Source organism: Piliocolobus tephrosceles, chromosome 12 (assembly GCF_002776525.5).
Source record: "Piliocolobus tephrosceles isolate RC106 chromosome 12, ASM277652v3, whole genome shotgun sequence".
Taxonomy (NCBI): domain Eukaryota; kingdom Metazoa; phylum Chordata; class Mammalia; order Primates; family Cercopithecidae; genus Piliocolobus; species Piliocolobus tephrosceles.
The window spans coordinates 92798276-92812513 of record NC_045445.1 but is presented as its reverse complement, the minus strand read 5'-3'; the positions used below and the strand labels follow the sequence as shown (position 1 = coordinate 92812513).

The 14238-nt window shown below is 39.4% G+C and overlaps 1 protein-coding gene across 1 annotated transcript; it reads left to right on the top strand.

Moving 5' to 3' along the window:
• Positions 1-2106: 2106 nt before the first annotated feature.
• Positions 2107-6544, top strand: UBQLN2 (ubiquilin 2). Its single transcript, XM_023202137.2, has one exon. It carries the CDS (start codon positions 2547-2549, stop codon positions 4419-4421), a length of 1875 nt encoding a protein of 624 aa, XP_023057905.1. The 5' UTR covers positions 2107-2546; the 3' UTR covers positions 4422-6544.
• The last annotated feature ends 7694 nt before the right edge of the window (positions 6545-14238 follow it).

Sequence of the window (14238 nt, the reverse complement as noted above, 5' to 3'; positions counted from 1 at the left end):
CTTATTTCAGTAGGTTTGGCATGGGGCCTAGAAACATGCATTCTTAACAATGTTCTCAGATCACATGTAGAAAATTCCTAGCATTATTATTGCTGTATATGCTCTCATTATTATTATTTTGGTAAATTTATTCTAATAAGAACATTGCACTTTGTCCCAAAATTATTCAGTTTTGTTTTAATAATCGAATGATTGGTTTTTTGTTCATACTTTGATTATTAATATCTAGCTTTATTCTATTGAAATTAAAGATTACCTATAATATTTTCATATTCTCACCACCCATAATTAACTGTTGCTGATATTTTACCATACTTGCTTTCATTTTAAAGATAAAAAGCATTTTTACATATTTAAGTTCCCTTTAATCACTATCCTGTATCCTGTTCCATTTCCTCTTCCTCATGTGTGCAAGTTTGGTATATTTCTAAAAGAATATTTCAAATATACATAAGAATGTATTAGAATACTGTTTGGCATGTATTAGGTTGGTGCAAAAGTAATTGTGGTTTTAGCTATTACTTTCAATGGCAAAAACCATTGTATAATAGCAACAATTCATTACTTTCAATGGCAAAAACCGCAATTACTTTTGCACCACCCTAATACTAATTAATTTAGCTTTTTAGATCTACATATATTAACACATTTAAAGCTCTTTTACCTCCGTATTTTATTAATTATATTAAACATACTATATTATTCCATTTCTCCATCAATGGATATAACATACCTGTATATATATATTTTTCTTATCTTGAGATTTATTAAAGTATTTGTGACCTAATGAGTTTGAAATGCTGTTAAATGTTCAAATCAGTGGTTCTTTGGTGGCTGCTTGGTAGAGGGTGGGGGTGGGGGAAGAATTTTTTGTGTGGTTTAACCTAGAGCTAGAAATATATAGATAAATTTGAAACTATTTCTTCTATTTTTCAAGTTCTCTTTCTCAGCATTGCTACATCTTTATTGCTCTTACTTAATCTGTAATGAAATTAGGTAAATATGTCAATGTTTTCCACTACTATTATGTGCCTGTCAATTTCTACCCATACTCTTCCCCAAAATACCTTTCTGTAGTGCATACTTACAAAAATCATCAGAAAATTCAAAATCATATGAAAGTAGAAAATAAGAATTATTCATAATTTCAGCAAACAGTACCAACAGCCATTAACTTATTTGTGTATAGCCTTTCAGATTTTTTTACACATAAGGTTTACATATACAACTAACTGTTCAAAAATTGCTTTTAAAAAAATATTGTATTTTTGATATTGGAACATATATTCTTATATAGTTTTTAACTGTACAGAAATATACAAAGGCAAAATTGAAAATACTCTGTGATTTCCCTATAACTACAGTTTAGTTCATGTATACCTTTAAAGACACTCTATATTTTCTTGTATGGTAATATTATGTGCTCGACTAATCTCATGTAAACAGATATTTAATAAATTTAAATAACGTTTTAAATGCTACAATGTATATACATTTTATACGTAAATATTTTTGCATCCTCATACGATTATTAGGCGAATTGTCTAGGTTAGGCATTTCTAAATAAAGGTGTAAACATTCAAAATGCTGATATATACTTTCAAAATGCCCTATGGTTGTAACAATTCACACTTCAACTAGCCTGAGAGTGCATTTTTTAGGGTCCCTGTCAACAAGAAGGTTTACCATTATTTTTTTTCCCTGCCAATATGATAAGCCAAAAGTAGAATTTTATTGTTTTAACTTGAATTTTTTTGATTGCTAGTGAAATTAATCATCCTTTTTTAAATGTCTATTGGCCATTTGCACTCCTTTTGTAAAATGCATGCTCCTGCTCTGTCTTCTTCCCTTCCCCCACTGGGGGTGTTCCTCTTTCTTTTTGCTTTGTCAGAGTTCTTTATTATTCATTTTTCGTCTTATACGTGGGATCTGTTCGATTCAGGCTTTCACCCTTTTACTGCCTTACAGATTGCTAATATACATTCTCCATTGGTCTTTTAATGTCGTTTACAGAAGCTGACTCTCTACCGCCTCCTTCTCTCCGTCCCACCCTCTCTGCCTCGCCTGCTCTGTACTGTTCTGTTCTCTTCTCTCTCTCTCCCTTTGTTTCTCTCTCTCCCTTTTTTTCTTTTCAGTGCAGAAGTTTTTAATTTTGACCGAGCCAAATCTATCAATCTAGGCCTGGCGCCGCGTCAGCAGAGGGGGCGGGGAGGCGAGCGCCGAACTGGGGGAGGGGAAGGGGCGGGGAGCAGCAGGCGGAGCGGCTGCCAGAGTTGCTGGGAGTGCGCGCGGTCGGATCACAAGGCGGCGGAGGAGGAGGCCCAGAGACCGGAGCGCGGAGACCTCAGCCCGCGGCTTACGCCCAGGCCTTTCTCCACCGGAGGACCAGGGAACCGCAGTCTTCATCAGAGAGGTACCGTGCTCCGCGCTCCCCGCCCGACCCGGCCCAGCCCGCTGCGGCGGCGCCTCCTTCCTTCCTCCTTCCCTCGCTCTCTCTCTTTCGCCCGCCCGCGCCTTCCCTGCCCGCCTGCGTCACCGCGGCCGCCATGGCTGAGAATGGCGAGAGCAGCGGCCCCCCGCGCCCCTCCCGCGGCCCTGCTGCGGCCCAAGGCTCCGCTGCTGCCCCGGCTGAGCCTAAAATCATCAAAGTCACTGTGAAGACTCCCAAAGAGAAAGAGGAGTTCGCGGTGCCCGAGAACAGCTCGGTTCAGCAGTTTAAGGAAGCGATTTCGAAACGCTTCAAATCCCAAACCGATCAGCTCGTGCTGATTTTTGCCGGAAAAATCTTAAAAGATCAAGATACCTTGATCCAGCATGGCATCCATGATGGGCTGACTGTTCACCTTGTCATCAAAAGCCAGAACCGACCTCAGGGCCAGTCCACGCAGCCTAGCAATGCCGCGGGAACTAACACTACCTCGGCGTCGACTCCCAGGAGTAACTCCACACCTATTTCCACAAATAGCAACCCGTTTGGGTTGGGGAGCCTGGGAGGACTTGCAGGCCTTAGCAGCCTGGGCTTGAGCTCGACCAACTTCTCTGAGCTCCAGAGCCAGATGCAGCAGCAGCTCATGGCCAGCCCTGAGATGATGATCCAAATCATGGAAAATCCCTTTGTTCAGAGCATGCTTTCGAATCCTGATCTGATGAGGCAGCTCATTATGGCTAATCCACAGATGCAGCAATTGATTCAGAGAAACCCAGAAATCAGTCACCTGCTCAACAACCCAGATATAATGAGACAGACACTCGAAATTGCCAGGAATCCAGCCATGATGCAAGAGATGATGAGAAATCAAGACCTGGCTCTTAGCAATCTAGAAAGCATCCCAGGTGGCTATAATGCTTTACGGCGCATGTACACTGACATTCAAGAGCCTATGCTGAATGCCGCACAAGAGCAGTTTGGGGGTAATCCATTTGCCTCCGTGGGGAGTAGTTCCTCCTCTGGGGAAGGTACGCAGCCTTCCCGCACAGAAAATCGCGATCCACTACCCAATCCATGGGCACCACCGCCAGCTACCCAGAGTTCTGCAACTACCAGCACGACCACGAGCACTGGTAGTGGGTCTGGCAATAGTTCCAGCAATGCTACTGGGAACACCGTTGCTGCCGCTAATTATGTCGCCAGCATCTTTAGTACCCCAGGCATGCAGAGCCTGCTGCAACAGATAACTGAAAACCCCCAGCTGATTCAGAATATGCTGTCGGCGCCCTACATGAGAAGCATGATGCAGTCGCTGAGCCAGAATCCAGATTTGGCTGCACAGATGATGCTGAATAGCCCGCTGTTTACTGCAAATCCTCAGCTGCAGGAGCAGATGCGGCCACAGCTCCCAGCCTTCCTGCAGCAGATGCAGAATCCAGACACACTGTCAGCCATGTCAAACCCAAGAGCAATGCAGGCTTTAATGCAGATCCAGCAGGGGCTACAGACATTAGCCACTGAAGCACCTGGCCTGATTCCAAGCTTCACTCCGGGGGGGGGGGGGGGGGTGCTGGGAACCGCTATAGGCCCTGTAGGCCCAGTCACCCCCCTAGGCCCCATAGGCCCTATAGTCCCTTTTACCCCCATAGGCCCCATTGGGCCCATAGGACCCACTGGCCCTGCAGGCCCCCCTGGCTCCACCGGCTCTGGTGGCCCCACTGGGCCTACTGTGTCCAGCGCTGCACCCAGTGAAACCACGAGCCCTACATCAGAATCTGGACCCAACCAGCAGTTCATTCAGCAAATGGTGCAGGCTCTGGCTGGAGCAAATGCTCCACAGCTGCCGAATCCAGAAGTCAGATTTCAGCAACAACTGGAACAGCTCAACGCAATGGGGTTCTTAAACCGTGAAGCAAACTTGCAGGCCCTAATAGCAACAGGAGGCGACATCAATGCAGCCATTGAAAGGCTGCTGGGCTCCCAGCCATCGTAATCACATTTCTGTACCTGGATAAAAAATGTATCTTATTTTTGATAATGGCTCTTAAATCTTTAAACACACACACAAAATCGTTCTTTACTTTCATTTTGATTCTTTTAAATCTGTCTAGTTATCAGTCTAATATGATGCATTTTAAGATGGAGTCCCTCTCTCCTACTTCCCTCACTCCCTTTCTCCTTTGCTTAATTTTCCTTCCTTCCCTTCCTCTTGTCTCCCCCCTCCCTCCCTCTTTGTTTCCTTCTTTCCTTATTTCCTTTAGTTTCCTTCCTTACCTGTTTTGAATGGTGGGAATCAATGCTGTTTCACTCAAAAGTGTTGCATGCAAACAATTCTCTTTATTCTGCATTTATTGTGATTTTTGGAAACAAGTATCAACCTTCACAGTTGGGTGAACAAGTGTTGTCCTACAGATGTCCAATTTATTTGCATTTTTAAACATTAGCCTATGATAGTAATTTAATGTAGAATGAAGATATTAAAAACAGAAGCAAATTATTTGAAGCTAATTTGTGGTACGATATTGCTTATTGTGACTTTGGCATGTATTTTTGCTAGCAAAATGCTGTAAGATTTATACCATTCATTGATCTTTTTCGCTATATTTGTATACAGTACAGTAAGCACAGTTGGCACTGTACATCTAAAAATATTACAGTAGAATCTGAGTGTAATATGTGTAACCAAAATGAGAAAGAATACAAGAAATGTTTCTGGAGCTAGGTATGTCTCACGGTTTTGTAGAATCTTACAGCATCTTTGATAAACTTCTCAGTGAAAATGTTGGCTAGGCAAGTTCAGTTAAAATATAGTAGAAATGTTTATCCTGGTATCTCTAAGTATACATTTAATTGTACAGAAAATTTACAGTGTAACAATGTGTCAACATTTGCAGATTGACTGTATATGACCTTAATCTTTGTGCAGCCCGAAGGATCAGTGTAGTAATGCCAGGAAAGTGCTTTTTACCTAAGACTTCCTTTTCAGCTTCTCCCATAAAGAGACCCTAATATGCATTTTGATTTGTAATTGGAAATGTAACTTTCACTGAAAGTGTCATGTGATGTTTGCATTACTTCTAACTGCTATGTATAAAGGAAAGTGTATCTTTTGACTTCATCAGTTATTTCTCTTGTGCACAGAGAAAAATGCATTAAAAATGACTAAAAAAAAATAAAAAATTAAAAAATGGATAAATCTTTTTCTTTTTGCCTTTTGGCCCTAGGATCATGTTTAGGAGGGTTATCCCACCCCAAGATTATATAAATCTTATCCTATATTTCTCTAACTTATATGGTTTCATTAAGAAAATGTTTTGTCCTGTCTGGAATTATCTTGATGTATGGATTTAGGTATTCTGACTTTTTTGCCCCAAAGGTTAGCCAGTTGTTAACATATTTATCTTTTCCCCCAACATATGAAATGTCATACATGTATATACGTTATTCTGTGTTTGGATTCCCTTTAGTTCCATTGAACATTGTGGCACCAGTACACCAGCCTGTAGATGAGTTAGAAATGGGACTTTGTATCTGTTAATGTGAGACCTCCTCTTGATCTTTTTTATTTTTTACAATTTTCTGATGATTCTGACATGTTTATTTTACCAGATGAATTTTACGGTTAATAGATTCTTCCCCAAAAAATATATTGAGAATTTGGTTGGGATTCTCTTAAATTTATATGACTATGAGGACTACAGAATTGCATTGCTTTTCAGAAACATATGTTGCCTTGTTTCTAAAAAACTTTATATATCCTTCAAGAGAGTTTTATTTAAATCCTATATAATTTGTAATAAATATGTTCCTAGGTAATACAGACATACAGGGAACATGTTGATACTGCTTATTGGAGCTTTTAATATGTTGCCTATGTGGTCATTTTTGCTATATAGAAGAAGAATTTATTTGCATAGATTATTTTAAATTGGCAATTTATTGAAATCTATTAATTTTAGAGATATTCATTTGATCCTGTTGAGTTTTTCCACGTGAGAAATCCTATCCATGATGTTATAACTATATGTTTTACTTTTCAAAATTTATGACATAGTTTCTGACTGCATGGGTTAAACATTTTCATAATAGTGCTAAATAATAAAGGTGGCAGTGGCATTTTTGTCTTGGTTCTCATTTTAGCCAGAATGTGTTTGCTACAGCAATTCCAAATTGTGTTTTATGAAAAAAAAAATTCTTCTGGGACACACGTAAATACGTTTGCAAAATGCTGTATACTTTAATCTCTCTTGGAGACTCATTGTGCAATAAATGTTGGCTAGTATTTTTTTTTTAATGAGTAGTTTCTTCAATTAAAAACAAAACTATTTAACTTTGTGTAACTCAGCATTTTCCGAACTTATTTGAGCACAGAACCACCTTTTTTTTGTTTTCTTTTAAACACACCTAATAACATTTGGTGGTGTTCCTCAGAACACCAACTTAGGAAATTGTGATTTATTATTTCATTACCATATCATGCCAGGTATTTGACATAATCACAAAGTCTGTCATAATGAATTCAGTAATTTTAATGACAGATGATTTTATATGGAAGTGAATACTAAAATTGTAGGCATAGAAAATAACAAGAAATCAATAATCAATAGCGTAGTAGAAACTGGATATTGGCTGAGGCCTGGCTCAGACAGTTTAGCAGATCAGTTTCTTTCAAACACTCAAGGAACAGAGAATTATTTAATTAGCTTTGCCAAATGTTTATTTTTAAGTGTATTTTGTTTTCTCTTGGAAAAGATCCAGGTCTTTATTAAGTCTACTATTATTTTGCTTCTGAGTTTATTAATTTTTGCTTATAACTTCATTTATTTTGGCCTTTTAAAAATTACTTTTAACTGTTCTTCCTCCATCTCCTACATGATGTAATTTCCTCCTATTATGTTGCAGGATCTTTTTAAAGGCTCTGTTTTTGTTTTGGATTTTCTTCATCTACTGTTGATCCAAGATTTATCCATTTATTCATCATTGAATCAAGAAGGGTATATCCTAACCTGCTATCCCTCCCCCTCTAACAAGAGTGGAACAATTTTTTTGTATCCATGCACTGTTTACTGGGTTGTCACCCCATCCAACAAGAGTGGATCAGTTTTTTTGTATCCATTCCCTGTGTACTGGGTTGTCACCCCCTCCCAATGGCTCTGTGATCCAGCAAGATGTGGTAGTAGGGAGGGAGCTAGTGCCAGGGGCAAACCCAACAGGATGACTTCACCCTCAAGACAGCTTTCCTCATTTGCTTTTGGCCTCTGTTTCAGGTACGTGATATCATATATACTTTCACTACTTGTATGGGAGGAGAGGGGCAGGAGGGGGCAGATATGCAACTTGGAAACAAAACCTGTTGGTTCATTAAAGGGGACTCTTGCATCAAGTTTAGATCACCATGCTAGTTGAGAAGCTATGATTGGGAGATACCTGTATTTGGGTGTGGACAAGCTTGCCCTCTGAGAGAGGACAGTCGGCTCCATTTTATATTGATCTGCAGTGTCAAAATAGGACCAAATGGACTAACTCCTATTAGGGCCTAGACTAGTGATCAGGGAAAGCAATTTGGCCTGTGTCTCATAATTCAAAAAGGGATTCAAATTCAGACTTTTGACATTATCCTAAATGAATTGATAACTCTAGCCACAAAGCCAGACTGACCTGATGGAAAATGTTTGTCATACAGCTTAATTTAGTATATGTAAAAATATTAAATTATTTGGCAATTTTGATATTCCTAATTTAGTAGTATTTTATTTAAAAAATATACTGAGGCCAGGCGCAGGGGCTCACACCTGTAATCTCAGTACTTTGAGATTCCAAGGTGGGCAGATCACTTGAGGTCAGGAGTTTGAGACCAGCCTGGCCAAGGTGGTGAAACCCCATCTATACTAAAAATACAAAAAAATTAACCGGGCATGGTGTTGCACACCTGTAATTCCAGCTACTCGGAAGGCTGAGGCACGAGAATCACTTGCACCCACGAGGCGGAGATTGCAGTGAGCTGAGATCACACCATTGCACTCCAGCCTGGGTGACAGAATGAGACAATACCTCATAGAATTAGGGACCTATTCTCATGCCACCATTTCCCCAGAATTCTGTTAGAAGACTTAGGGGAAAAGCAGTTTTCTATAAATAGAAAGGAGAAGCATGATTCAGCAGATACCAGACTGAAGCCACCTCAAAAAGCAGGCTTCATCAGGTGGTGCACATGCTTGCATAGGCTTTACACACTTTGACCATGGGTAAAAACCCTTGGCAAAAGCTGCTGTAAACCAGCAAGTTCAAAAGTTTGGGTAATGTCATTTTAAAAAGGAGTTGTTTGTCCCAGCATTCAAGGACAACATTTATTTGTCCAGTGGGTATGAATTGAGGCATATAGCTCCAGCTGTATTGAGGTATCTGAGCACAGATTTGAGCTCCCTAAAACAGCACTTTTGGAATCCATATTTAGGACTTCTTGGCCACATATGTAGATTAGCAAACTTAAGATAATTTCAAGAAGGATTCTGTAATTCATTATTAAAAGCACGGTTGATGAGCTTGAAAGAAAGACGAAAGATGATTACTTTGCCCTAGCATGTATTTCACAAGATTGTCAAACTAAATTTTGTTAGGTTAGAATAACAATAATAGCTACCATATTCATTGCTACGTTCAATATCGTAGAAGCCCTATAAGATAGCACTATGACAAGCTTCCCCAGCTTACAGATAAGAAAATAAGCTGAATGAGACTTAAGTAACTTGAGCAAGGTCACACTACTTACTGTTAAGTGACAGAGTCAAGATTTGAACCCAATTCTGAGATTCTAGACTGTTCTTAAGCAGTACATTATACTGCCTCCCCTTAAGTCTATTAAACTATACTGGTCTGTTAATCAGAGATTTTACAATAAGTTGTATACTAGCTGGCCTCCTGGATGTTGTTCAGGAGAACATTAGATCTTGTTAAATAAATACATCTCTGCTACTGTTCATATTGGAGCAGTTTACACAAAAATGTACATGTGAGAGTCAACTCTGTCATAAATCAGTAACTGCAACCTAGAGCTTTGCCTTTCTTACTTTCAAGTTGTGGCTAATATTTGAAACTGCCCTTAAATACGTCTGTTTATAGTGGCCTAATACATAACAGTACGTCTCCAAAAAAGCAATCACATGGGCCACTTGTACTTCAGGTGCTCTGGAGGATGCCCACCTTTTTGCTGAACTGCCTTCCAGAGATCTCAAAGCCATTTGGCAGTTTCTCATAATGTCCTTGAGATTAAAATGGAGTAACAAGATGATAATGACAGGACAGTAGATGGGTTAATAATTTGAATTGACAGTGTTCAACAATATGGATATCAAAGTGAATGAAGGTTTCCAACCTCAGCTCTGTCCCATCAGAGTTGTTTTATAATGACTAGCAAGAACATATAAAATAGCATGCCCATCCCATTGCAAATAATATAGAATTAGATGGCAGAATAAATGTACTTGATATCACTAGCATGATCCAGAAAGTCCTTTGGGGCTGAGAAAAATAGCCAAATCTAGCAGGATTAAACTGAATAGGATCAAATATGAAGTCCTGTACTTATATCAAAAATTTAGTTACCAAGGGGAGGTAGTTATGTGGCCTAACAATCGCATATATGAAGAAGACTCTAGTTTTTTTTCTTTTTTGAGATGGAGTCTTGCTCTGTCACCCAGGCTGGAGTGCAGCGTGCGATCTTGGCTCACTGCAACCTCCGCCTCCCGGGTTCAAGCAGTTCCCTGCCTCAGTCTCCCGAGTAGCTGGGATTTCAGGCACCCGCCACCATGCCCGGCTAATTTTTGTATTTTTAGTAGAGACAGGGTTTTACCATCTTGGCCAGGCTGGTCTTGAACTCCTGACCTCGTGATCCACCCTCCTGGGCCTCCCAAAGTGCTGGGATTACAGGCGTGAGCCACCACGCCTGGCCAAGAAGACTGTAGTTTTAATTTACTCAAAGTTCAACATGAGCCAGCCATGTGAGGTTACAGTGTACCACATATAATGAAATATTAAGCTCCATTAATGGAGTTATGGTTTCTAGAACAAGGAAGGCCTCAAAAATCATGTTTATTCTGTACTTGATAGTTTATGTTGGGAGATTTGGGTCATATCAGAGTGGTACAATCAAGATGGACAGAGACAACCTGGAAAGTGACCAACAAGGTGACTGGTTTACAAGCAGACAAGACAGTTTTTGAAATAATCAGGAATGCTTTACTCTAAAGACAAGTTTGTGGATATTTTCTTCAAATAATTGAAGGCCTGTCATACAGAAGAGACGTAGCATTTACCTGAGTACCTCCAGAGGGCAGATCAATTCAAATGTTCAGATAAATCAAAGTTTTTGCCTACTGTTAGGAACTTTCTATCATTTAATTGTAGATACTTTCCTTTCTGGAGCTGCTTCAGCAGAAGCCCACTTGGCAGAAATGTTTAAGAATGGTTTTATGTATCAGGTAGAACTTTGGATTAGAAGACCTCCAACGTTCTTTGCAAAGCTAATGTTCTCCCAGTGGACTTTACAGCTTCTTACTGAAGATGCAAATTCTGGGATCAAAGCTGTTCTAGAATGAAGTCATGTTACAGACTTCTATCCTGCATTTCCTAGTTTAATTAACACTCACGAGTAGACCGAATACATTTTTTTACATGTAAGATCTAGGTAAATTAATCATTTTATGTTTTAATGCTACGCATGGTAAAATGACCCAAATCACATAATGTTAAAATGAATGTCACAAAGTGCTCAGCGCTTGGGAGGAGAAAGTAGGAAGGGATGTCTGAGGTCAAAGGACTCTGGTTGGAGGGTGAAGGCTACAGGAGTACTCTGACCCCCCGTTTCTCTTGATAATATTCCCCTACCCCTTGTCATTCATGGTGGTGTTAAAGTGGTGGGAGTAAGCTGCAAACTGAGAGTGGAATGTGAAATGTGATGGCAGAGGGTATTTTTTAATTCCAAGTATATTTCTTTAGTCACAGTGATCCTTTTGGAGCAGGAAAAAATGTTTGTGTTTTCCCTTATGCGTCACCCAAGTGGGTGTCCTTATATTAAATAAATTACCTTAAGATTCTGAGTCACTGTGATTTATATTCTTTATAAGTTACACTAGAATTCCAGAGTCTGGAAAAGAACATCCTGGTATCAGTAACAGGCTGAAAACATATCAAATTCCTTATTTGTGGATATGAATTGAATGTCAAATATGTGTAGGAGACAGTGCATGTGTATGTTTCTGTGTGTTTATAATTTTTGCTTTGCCAGCTAAATCAGGGTTCTCTCCACATACTCATAATGATGAACCACCTTCATACTATTCTACATTAGATATTTGCCTTCTGCATAGGCCTTGACCTGGTTGAACCACAAATCATGTGACCAGAGGCAAAGTCACAGCTCACTGCAGCCTTGAACTCCTGGGCTCAAGCTATCCTGTGTCAGCCTCCTGAGTAGTTGGAACTACACACATGTGTCAACATGCCCAGCTAATATTTTTTAAAGTTTTTCTTTTAGAGATGGGATCTTGCTATGTTGCACAGGCTGGTCTTGAACTTCTGGTCTCAACTGATCTCTTGCCTTGGTCTCCGAAAGTTCTGGGATTATGAGTGTGAACCACTATGCCCAGCCTTGTTTGGTTTATTTTAAAATAAACTTTTCATCCTAAAATGATTCCAGATTTATAGAAAAAACATTCAGACAGTACAGAGTTCCCATATACCCTCCACCAAACTTTTCCCTATTATTCAGATCTTAACATTAGTATAGTGTGTTTGTTAGATTGAATGAAGCAATGTTGATACCTTGTTATTAAGTCCATACTTTATTCAGATTTCCTTTTTTTCATTATCATTATTATTATTATTTATAGAGACAGGGTCTCGCCCTGCGGCCCAGGCTGGAGTGCAATAGTACGATCTTGGCTCACTGCAACCTCCACTTCCCAGACTCAAGCGATTCTCCCACCTTAGCCTCCCAAGTAGCTGGGACTGTAGGTGCACGCCACCGCAGCTGGCTAATTTTTTTATCTTTTTGAAGAGATGAGGTCTCGCCATGTTGCCCAGGCTGGTCTTGAACTCCTGGACTCAAGCAATTTGTCCGCCTTGGCCTTCCAAAGTGCTGGGATTACAGGCATGAGCCACTGCGCCTGGCCAGATTTCCTTAGTTTTTACCTAATTTCCTTTTCCTGTTCTAGCATCCCATCCAAGATACCACATTGTATTTAGTCATCACATCTTCTCAGGCTCCTCTTGACTGTGACAGCTTCTCAGTCATTCCTTGTTTCTGATTACCTTAACAGATTTGAGGAAGACCACAGAGGTGAAGTGACATTTTTATTACATACCAAGCATACATACTATCAACATGACTTATTACTGTTGATGTTGATTAAACTTGATCACCTAGTTTGAGGTAGTGTGTGTCAGTTTCATCCACTATGAAGTTATTTCCTTCGCCTTTCAATACTGAAATCTTTGTAAGGAAGTTACCGTGTGCACCCTACACTTAACTGGAGATTATACTCCACTTTTTTGAGGATGGAGTATCTACAAAATTTATTTGGAAATCTTCTGCATGGGAAATTTATCTCTCTGTTGCCATTTATTTAAAAGCATATTTATATCAGTATGAACTCATCGATATTTTATACTTCAGGTTATAATCCAATACTATTTTATTTTGTTGCTCAAATTGCTCCATCTTTGTCCATTGAGTGTTTTTCTGGCTGACTCACAAGGCCTTTTGGTACACTCCATCTTTTTTTTTTTTTTCCTGTTTTTAGCACTCCTTACTTTCTGGCACTACAAGTTTCTCCAGGATTATCTTGCATATTTCTTGGCCCCCTTCTTCTAGGACCCCTGGTTTCATTTATTGGATAATTGCATTGGAGCCCAAAATCTGGGTGCTAGGTGATCTTGTTGCTATTGGGGTATTATTGATTCTAGGCCCTGTTAGCTGACCGAGCAAGGAAATATATGTGTATCAAGACCTTTGTATATACACATTTCTATAAATGTTTCTTTTATGTGTAATGATCTGTATCTATATTAAGCTAAACATGAGATCTTTCTTATGTCTCCAATTCTAATCCATTGCCAAAGGACAATTAATAATCCATATGGATAGTTTAAACTTCCTTTCTCTACTTATCTGTAACCTCTCAACTGCAATGGTGAGAAACCTGGCTTCCATTATCTGCCATCCATTTACTTATTGTTCAATTTTGGTATACATGTACAGCGGTATCAGAACTGTTAACCTGTACCTCATGGGAAATAACTTTGTTAAATAAAGTCGAGAGCTTATGTAGTTTCTTTTGCCTTTAGTTTTACAGACTCCACTCATTTCTATAGTGACTTATGTCGAGACCTTTCTTCCCGCACCGTTCAATGAGGTTGTTTCATATATTTTATGACAGTTAAATTGTTTTGTCACATTCTACACTTCATCCCTGGGATCCTTGAACCTCTTAAATTTTTAAAAAATGTGTATATATTAAGATCCACTCTTTGTGCTGTAAAATTCTATGGGTTTTGACAAACATGTAGTATCCTGTATCTACCACTATCATAGAGAATAGTTTCACTGTCCTACGAAGTCCCTGGTGGTTCACCTATTCAACCCTCTGAACCCCTGGCACCACTGAACTTTTGTATCATCACTATAGTTTTATGTTTTTCAGGAAGTTATATAATTAGAATAATACAGTATGCAGCCTTTTCAGAGTGGCTTCTTTCACTTAGCAATTTGCAGTTAAGATTCACTGATGTCCTTTTGTGGCTTGATAACTCAT

Bases quoted from the DNA above. Each gene is read 5' to 3' on its own strand.
- UBQLN2 (XM_023202137.2), top strand. From the start codon at position 2,547: ATGGCTGAGAATGGCGAGAGCAGCGGCCCCCCGCGCCCCTCCCGCGGC.